Source organism: Notothenia coriiceps, unplaced genomic scaffold (assembly GCF_000735185.1).
Source record: "Notothenia coriiceps isolate Sejong01 unplaced genomic scaffold, NC01 NC01_scaffold00014671, whole genome shotgun sequence".
NCBI lineage: Eukaryota > Metazoa > Chordata > Actinopteri > Perciformes > Nototheniidae > Notothenia > Notothenia coriiceps.
The window spans coordinates 12,518-21,709 of record NW_011347372.1 but is presented as its reverse complement, the minus strand read 5'-3'; the positions used below and the strand labels follow the sequence as shown (position 1 = coordinate 21,709).

Below are 9,192 nucleotides of genomic sequence, written 5' to 3'. Positions count from 1 at the left end.
AAAGTCTGACTCCACTTTTACTAGAGTGAAGGTTGGTACAGGCAGCACATGTTTAAACTAATATGGAAGATAATAAAGACATCACTGCTACCATAGATACAATAACTGTAGAGGAAATTCCACTTTAAAAACAGAAACAACCTGGTTGGCAAGAAATTAACAAATAATAGAAGTTTAAAGCAAAGTTGTGTTATTTAATAAAGTCAATAAAAGTCAAAAAGCATTTTACAGATTTAATCTATTTCAGCTGAAAGGACAGAGTCTTGCACCAAGAAGTTCGTAAAAGATCTGCCAACATACAACAGAAAATACAAACACTTTATACACTACAGAAGGAGGGAAGGGGAAGGTCCTCAGCAAGCACATTTACATTACAAGAAGTGTTGACTGGATGGTTGAAACGTACATACNCAAACATTTGGACTACCTATGTTGCAAATGTATTATCTTTTCAATTTACACACGGCATCTATTGCACGTCTGTCCGTCCTGGGAGAGGGATCCCTCCTCTGTTGCTCTCCCTGAGGTTTCTCCCATTTTCCCTTTAAACTGTGGGTTTTCTCTGGAAGTTTTTCCTTGTACGATGTGAGGGTCTAAGGACAGAGGGTGTCGTATTGTCATACTGATATTCTGTAAAAACTGTGAAGTCCACTGAGACAAATGTAACATTTGTGATATTGGGCTATATAAATAAACATTGATTGATTGATTGATTGATATTATGCAAAATCCACCTTGTCATGTCTTTTATACAGAAACATGTGTCCCCTCTGTGTAAAAAGATTCTGAAAGTTTCAGGAACAAATATTCGCTCACTTTTTGCCCTGATCCATTTACATAAAAACCTGTCTGAATATGAGCTGATCAGATTTTGGCCACTTTATGATGTCATAACAATTTTTGGGGTTGTGTAACCATTAGCCAATAACCAACCAAGGTAACAGCGGTTTTCCGGTTTTTTACTGAAGTCACTTTACATGACTATTTTCACTTTTGCTACTTTATACTATTTCTCCATATATTTGAGAGGTACATTTCTATTTTAACTTCACTACATGAATGCAACAATCAAGTTAAGCTACTATTACTCCTTTACATACAAAAACACATGGTTTGCTTTTATAAAATAATTCAGTAGTGTTAGATAACACAGTAGGCTATATCATTAGAAATTATCCTGAATTGGTTCCATTACAAACATTTGAATTGCTTCCACATGTATTCCTTTGTAATGTAAACATGACAATAATATAATCAATGGATTACTGTGGGGAAAAAAAAGCCTTCCAGTTTACTCTTGCTAGGTTAGTTTGGCTATTGTCATTTATATTTATCTGCAACAATGGATATCAGGAAGTGGTTCATGAAAGGAATATGGCAAATCAGCGCCAGATGCAGGCACATTAGAAGACATCAGTTACGTTACCAACGAGCTAGCAAGCCAGCCAGGGACAAGGGAGGGCAATCAATTATATTTTGAAGAGAAATTGACTCTCAAGCCAGCTCTCTCACAAACTCCAGCTCTAACAACTGACATGTAATGCAATGTAATGTAATGTAAATGCCTCTGGTCATCATGATATAAAAAACTGAGCATTCATAAAGCCAGGAATTATTGCAAGGCTGTTCACTTATAGCTTTCCCAATACACTTGTAACCGGGTGTATAGAGTTTAAAAATCAGTTTGTTTTCTATTGTTGTTATATATGGGACAAAATAGGCTTAAAATTAATATGAATTCCTTAATTGTCGGCAAAAATCACACAAGCAAACATATGTTTACAAGTGTCTCATCAACCCAACTTAAAGTCAAATATACAATATCATACCAAACAACATTTTAGAATAAGCTCAGGTTCAATAACTCGGTTTCAACACCAGAGGTCACTTGTGCACACAAAATCCCTCAACCCAACCACGTCAGAAAACATGTCACATCAATTCAGAAATACTGTGTGTTAAAGTTCGGCAAACAATACTTAATGAAGCCAGAGTCATTGTGTGGAATAATTCAAGGTCAATAACTGAAACATCTTTTGCTATGGTTGCAGATAATTTATGCTACAATAAAAGATTTAGGCAAATCATTTTAGTTGAATTACAAACAAATTTTAATGGTTTTAAAATACCAGCAGGCTACTGCGAAACATACTGAAACTACTAGTTTAATTGTTTGCAGCCCAGTTTGCTACTCATACATTCACATACAGTATTTACATACACTTGTCTGTGTAAAGACATTTTCATAATAGTCTTGTCTATTCCTTTGTCCTTATATGTTTATGTCTGTGTACACTGAGAGAGAGAAAACAAATGGAGATAAATTCTATGTATGTGTATGTGTATAAATACTTGGACAATAAATTGTGATACTGATTATAATAAAGTAAGCATATGCATGAATGTCCTTAGAATATGTCACTAATGTCCATACAGGGTAAACATTGATTTATATGCAATGTTTGGAACAAAACCCAAAACAAATGAAGTATATTTTGAGACAACCTTCAAACATTCACAGAGAAAATGCCCTGCTTTATGCTTGCTTGAGTAACAGAAAACTGGAATGGCCCTTTGACGTAAATGAATGAGATCTCGCGAGACTTCCACGCGATATGAGGCATGGCGTAAGCTGGTTATAAGAACTTGCACGTCCTCGTCCTATCGTTCGTCCTCAGTGCAGGATAACGAAACAGTCACCTCCTTCACCTTCTCTGCAAAACAAATCATTTTTGTTAGAGTGTAACACAACATTGGCTCCGCTGCTGTTACCCTGTTTACTTAACGACATTTGAAGAGGACTACGCAATTAAACGTGAAGTTTTGAGGAGGTAAGTCTCTTATTTTGGTCATCTTCATCTCCTGGTTGTAGCTTCTTGGCTAATGTTAGCTACATTGCTAAGCCCGGTCAACCGGCAAAAATCACAAGCAATCCGGTAAGCACTTAGTCTTAGTCTATTTTACAATAGCTTTGTTTCCGAAAATAAGCTTTAACCATAACCATTTATGTAAGTAAAGCGTTATTCAACGTTGGAGGCAGACAGGTCGTGACTCTTTTTCTCCTAATGTGTTACAACCATGACATGTTATGCGAGTCAATACGGAACACCACTTTAAAGGGCGAATTATTAATTGAGTAAAAATGTGTCCTTAAGTCGTACATTGTGATTTGTCTTTAATAACAGAAAGTAAACTAGATGCTTGTGTCAATGCCAGTGTTTTTTTAAAATTGTGAATACAGTTGTACAGTACCGCTAGGGATCCGGGTTTCATGTTACGCAACCTGACGGAATTACACTTGTGAGGACTATGGTTTTAGCTTTTGGAGAAACTCGTCTTTTCCCCCAAAAATGTATCACGGAGACGAGATATCTTAATAGCTTAAAGTCTTGTTTTTGGTGAAATGAGTTCGACTTCACGTATACGTTTTATAAGGGCTCGTTTCCTTTTCCTGGAACTTCAAGTGGGAAAGAAGTTAGAGCGATAACTCAGTTGAGGAATGTTTAGACCTCACTTTATCCGGGGGAAGGCTTATGACACAGGGATAGACGTAATACAGCTGGAATTTTCCCTTTTACGCAATGAGAGTTTTTTTCCCAATTTGATCAGTCACCTGTTGCAGTGACTTCATCAGTTCATCCAGTCAATAACATATTATTGTAAAGTGATAGAAAAACGAATAGGATTTTTAGGTTTCAGTGGAAATAGATGTTGGGTATTCATGTAATGAGAGCCTATACTTTTAGCTTGAAGGTTTATAACTCACCTTGAAACATTACATAACCACTTTAACCAATAGGTCCACTGACTTGGATGTTTCTTAAGACTTTGACAGCTTATTAATACCTTTATCGGTTTATCAAAGTAAGCAAACATCTTCCAACAATTTTCAATTGCCCTCAATAATTTAATAGTTATAGCGGACACATGGCAATTGTCATATAAGCCCTTTTAACTGCATATTTTCGAATGCAGCAAATACTATGTTCAAACTTCCAAAATGTCTTTATTTAATTTACTTCCCAGAAATCAACAAATAGGTGAAGAAGAGGCAGTATTTGACCCTTAGAATGAAGAAGCAAACCCAAGGGTTGGGAACCACTGCCTTAAGCAACAACTCTGTAAAACAGGTTGTTGCAGCACACAGAAAAAAGGATCTGAACTGTCCACAGCCGTTTCAATTTGCCTTTGTCAAAGCCATGCCCGTTGTTGTTAGCCACTGATAAGTTTCAACTGTCTCCCACAGATCTCTGGACAATCATCATCACCACTGCTGACCATGGATGTGATCGTGCGTCGCTGCCCCTTCCTGGCTCGTGTGCCCCAGGCCTTCTTCCAGCAGCCCAAAAAGTCTATGGTGTCGTACGCCCAGAAATGCCCCATCATGATGGAGCTGGCCGCTAAACCTATGGCTCCATCAATGGCACGGGCCCTCTGCTCCTCCTCCTCCCACCAGAGGACTGAGGACGCCATGTCTGCCACTGAAGGTGAGGGTGCCAAAAAAGTAGATTCATTAAAAAATATATATTTTGTGAGAAATACCAGCTAAAATAATGACTTACTTTGACATACTGTGTGTGATATTGTTTAAAGGTTGTTAGCATACATCTAAAGCTTATTTTGTCTGCTCGCAGGCCCCAAACAGGTACAGGAGCCCAAGCTGCCAAGTGGCCACCCCATGCCAGCATCAGGTCAGGCGGCCTCCAAGTGCCCCTTCCTTGCGGCTGAGATGGGCCAGAAGAACAGCAATGTGGTCCGCCAGGTCGGCATGGAGTACCAGGAGGACGTTCAGGAAGTCCGCACGGTCCAGAAAGGTAAGAGTTGTGTAGAAATTGATTACATGTTACTGATTGGGCCCATCCTTTTGTTCCTTATTTGATACCATTTCCTTTATTGGACCTTTTTGCAGAAGTGTCCGCCGCCCAGTTGAAGAAGCCGTCCCTGACCAGTACCATTAAGGGAAGTGGGGATCTAATGAAGACCCTCCTGAAACAGAGACCTAAAGGTGTCTCTCACTTGCTGCAGGAGAACTTGGCAGGCAGTAGTAAGTCTAAAGACGGATCGTACTTGCAACAATTTCTCTCTCGTAATGTAGTTTTATAAATGATTTTGAATTCAGTATGTTTTGAGTGCTCAGACTTTTATCCGTTAGGCATTGCTTCATCTGTCACAATGCAACATGGCACATTAAGCAAGCTTTGCCTTCCTGTTCTGTCGCAGTGTCCCGCTACCAGTATGATGAATTTTTCGAGAAGAAGATAGAAGAGAAGAAGAGTGACCACACATACCGTGTGTTCAAGACCGTGAATCGTCTGGCCAGCGATTTCCCCATGGCTGAGGACTTCACTGGCTCTTTAGACGACAAGAAGGAGGTTTCCGTTTGGTGCAGCAACGACTACCTGGGCATGAGTCGACACCCACGGGTCGTGCAATCAATTACGTGAGTATTGGAGGACATGTTTGTTTGTGCGTGTCGGAAAAACTCAGTCCCTTGGGTCTGCCTGTGTTTACATGTAATGAGAATAATATTTTTCTTGGCTGTCCACGTCTCCTGTTGGCGCTTTTAGAGAGTCTGTAAAGGGAAAAAAACAGATGAGACACCTCACATAATAATTAAATACAACCTAACACCTACAAGTGTTCCAGTCCATTGTTTGTGTGGGTATAGAGTGTTAGTTGTTCATAGTTCACACGCGAGCCCCAGAGGTAGGATGTTTTTCTTCTCCTTTCAGCCTGTCTGAGCTCGCCCAGCTCTCTTACCTGTGAAACGGTTACACCTTACCTCAAGCTCCCTTGCTTAATTATTCAGAATGTTCCATGTAATGATGTCTTACCGCCCTTTAGCCTCTATCTGGAACACAAATGGGTGCAATTTTTGCTGTCCAGCTTCTAAAAACCGACCTAAACATCCGTCTCTTTTTTTAGGGATACTTTACGAAAGCATGGTTCCGGGGCAGGAGGCACCAGGAACATCTCTGGGACCAGTAAATTCCACGTGGAACTGGAAAGTGAACTGGCTGACCTTCACAATAAGGACGCTGCGCTGCTCTTCACCTCCTGCTTTGTCGCCAATGACTCCACCCTCTTTACCCTCGCCAAGATGCTACCTGGTATGCAAACGTTTAAAATAAATCTACCTTTCATTTTTGTTTTGAATTGATTATTAATAGTTGTGTGATATGCATGCTGTAAGTCTCCTTCTCACTTCCCCTTCTTCAAAACTATTTTAGGTTGTGAGATCTACTCCGATGCGGGCAACCACGCCTCAATGATCCAGGGTATCAAGAACAGCGGTGCTAAGAAGTTCATTTTCCGCCACAATGACGTCGCCCATCTTCGAGAGCTTCTACAGAAGGGAGACCCCACTAAACCGAAGATCGTTGCCTTTGAGACCGTCCATTCCATGGATGGTTAGTTTGGGATGCTCCCATTTAACCTATTTGTACAGCATTTTATAACCTTGCTTTATACCTGGTTGCTCATTAATTGTCATGAAAATGTTAGACAATCATTAACAGATCAACTTTCTGCCTGTTCTTTGGCTAAACGTTACCTTACCCTCATCTTTCTGTAACACAGGTGCTGTGTGTTCGCTGGAGGAGATGTGCGATGCGTCCCATGAGTTTGGAGCCATCACCTTCGTGGACGAGGTGCACGCTGTGGGCCTGTACGGCTCCAGGGGGGGCGGCATCGGAGACCGGGATGGCGTCATGCACAAGATGGATATCATCTCAGGGACACTAGGTCAGCATGTTATCTCTACTCTAAACAAAATGATAATGATGTGCTGCCAAGCTTTCTGACATTGAAGCCAGGCTGAGATGTTCCTAAGCCTTTTTAAATGAACCTGTAATCACACTTCACAAGAATGTATAGTTGTATCATTATATTTTCCTTTTATATATCAGGATACATTTATATATGTTTATGAATCAAAACAGCTGCTCCTAGCTTGTGGAAATCTGTGTTTTGTTGTCAGGATCAAGCCCCATCCATGTCAACCAATATGCCAGAGGGCTTAAAGAAGCCGGAGCAGCCCTGCTGTTGCTAGGAGACTGTGGGCTCTTGCTGCACTCTTATTGAATTATCTCTGTGTCTGTGTGTTCCTGTCAACCTAAGGGGACAATTATTTCTAACTGAGAGCTCTCCAGTCCCTGTTCTCCAGCAGGGACCATTTCAAAGGGATCTAGTTTTTGGATTGCAGTTGGGAGGATTTGGCACAAACCACTGAGCATAATGTGAATGTGTTCAAAGGGTGACGGAAGAATAACCCTCTATGTGTCATGTCCTCTTGCAGGAAAGGCATTCGGGTGCGTGGGCGGCTACATCGCGAGCACAGCAGCTCTGGTGGACACGGTGCGTTCCTACGCTGCTGGTTTCATCTTCACCACCTCTCTGCCGCCGATGCTGTTGCACGGAGCCAGGACCTCCATCCAGGTCCTGAAAGGGGAAGAGGGTCGCGCGCTGAGACGCAAACACCAGCGCAACGTCAAGCTGCTCCGACAGATGCTGATGGACTCGGGGCTGCCGGTGGTGCACTGCCCCAGTCACATCCTCCCTGTCCGGGTAATTTATTATTGAATTTGTTGCCCAATGATGTGAAAGCTGACACCCTTCATTAAATAAAGGATGTCCTCGTTGCAACTTCCCAAAAACTCCATTAATCATTCATGTGTTTTCTTACTTTTAGGTGTCAGATGCAGAGAAGAACTCAGAGGTGTGTGACCTCATGATGAGTCGCCACAACATCTACGTGCAGGCCATCAACTATCCCACTGTTGCCAGGGGAGAAGAGCTCCTGCGTATCGCCCCGACTCCTCACCACACCCCTGAGATGATGAAATACTTTGTTGGTAAGAACATCTCAAATGTGAATTCACCCTGTTAGACATACAACTTTTGAATCGGAGATGTGCTTATTCCCAGATCATCTTAAATGTGTTTAAAGAAGCTCAAGTTGTTAATATTTTTTTGTTTTCAGTATACACCTTGTGACTCACTGCAGTTCTCTTTGAGTAGCAAAAGTTAACTTGACCTCCACTATTTCCTGTTTCCCCCCCACAGAGAAGCTGGTGCACACATGGAAGGATGTGGGCCTGAGTCTGAAGCCCCACTCCTCAGCAGAGTGCACGTTCTGCCAGCAGCCGCTGCACTTCGAGATGATGAGCGATCGTGAAAAGTCTTACTTCAGCGGCCTCAGCCATCCCATCTCAGCCTGCGCATAACACTACTCACAACGGCTGGCTATAGACGGCAAATACACACTCAACAGCCATTCCTCTATCACTGTCATAGATTGTATTAATTATCTTTGATAAGTCCTCCTACACATATTATTTAAAATATTCTACGTCAGATGTTCTATATGCTCAGAATAAAATATGAGATGAAAAAAAGAACTTGTGTTTTGTGTGGTATTTCTTCGTTACACTGATACAGCTGATTTGATAGAGAATTGTGAGAAAAAAATGCACTTGCATAAAAAAACATCTGCACTCTTTGTTTGTGCAACAGTTGTCTATACTAAGAAACCTTATTAAAACGTATTATATTATTAGTTTGTCCTTAAATTATATTCATTATGTGAACCGACACTTCAAGTAACATTTTAATCCGGTGCTTCTGAAGCTCAGAGGTAGAACTAAATGCTCCCATGAAGCTATGAAAATCTGGGTCACGATGATTTGTTCGGCTCAGAACATGAAATCTTTTGTTTTGAAGCGATGCTGGTGTTAGACCATTTTTATCTGATAGCCCGCTTGTGCATGTGACAAAAGTATGACATAGATGGTTTTCCTAGAAGGTGCCAATTAAACCTGGAACAAATCATAAAAATGGTTTACTCAACTGGTTTACAATCTTAGTTTGTTCAAGAGTTACTTGTGTGTTTGTATGGCTGCTTCAGACATAGAATACATTTTGTATGTTTTATTTAGGAACATAACATCAATTTCCTCCAACACACACAAACGCGCACATGAACAATGAGGGGGATAAGTTTGCGCACAGATGGAAGGCTGACAGGCAGGTAGGCCATCCAGTTATTTTAGCCGGCCGGCTCAGTTGATTGGTCGTGCTTTTTACAGCGCCACGGCTTTCACAGATGACATTTTTGTATGTATTTATTGTCAAAGCATTTAATATATTCATTGCTATCGGGATGTTAAGAGCATTCCATGGATTATAACAAAA

At 41.0% G+C, this 9,192-nt stretch overlaps 1 protein-coding gene across 2 annotated transcripts; it reads left to right on the top strand.

Moving 5' to 3' along the window:
• Positions 1 to 2,671: 2,671 nt before the first annotated feature.
• LOC104948607 (5-aminolevulinate synthase, nonspecific, mitochondrial) lies at positions 2,672 to 8,396 on the top strand. Of its 2 annotated transcripts, none has more exons than XM_010774811.1 (11): positions 2,672 to 2,831; positions 4,247 to 4,487; positions 4,635 to 4,814; positions 4,913 to 5,044; positions 5,221 to 5,440; positions 5,926 to 6,110; positions 6,231 to 6,410; positions 6,580 to 6,744; positions 7,298 to 7,566; positions 7,691 to 7,853; positions 8,065 to 8,396. In XM_010774811.1, the coding sequence occupies exons 2-11, from the start codon at positions 4,280 to 4,282 to the stop codon at positions 8,223 to 8,225; spliced, it is 1,863 nt and encodes a 620-aa protein (XP_010773113.1). In that variant the 5' UTR covers positions 2,672 to 2,831; positions 4,247 to 4,279; the 3' UTR covers positions 8,226 to 8,396. The 2 variants fall into 2 exon arrangements, with proteins under 2 accessions (XP_010773113.1, XP_010773112.1); XM_010774810.1 differs by having other exon boundaries at positions 4,910 to 5,044.
• The last annotated feature ends 796 nt before the right edge of the window (positions 8,397 to 9,192 follow it).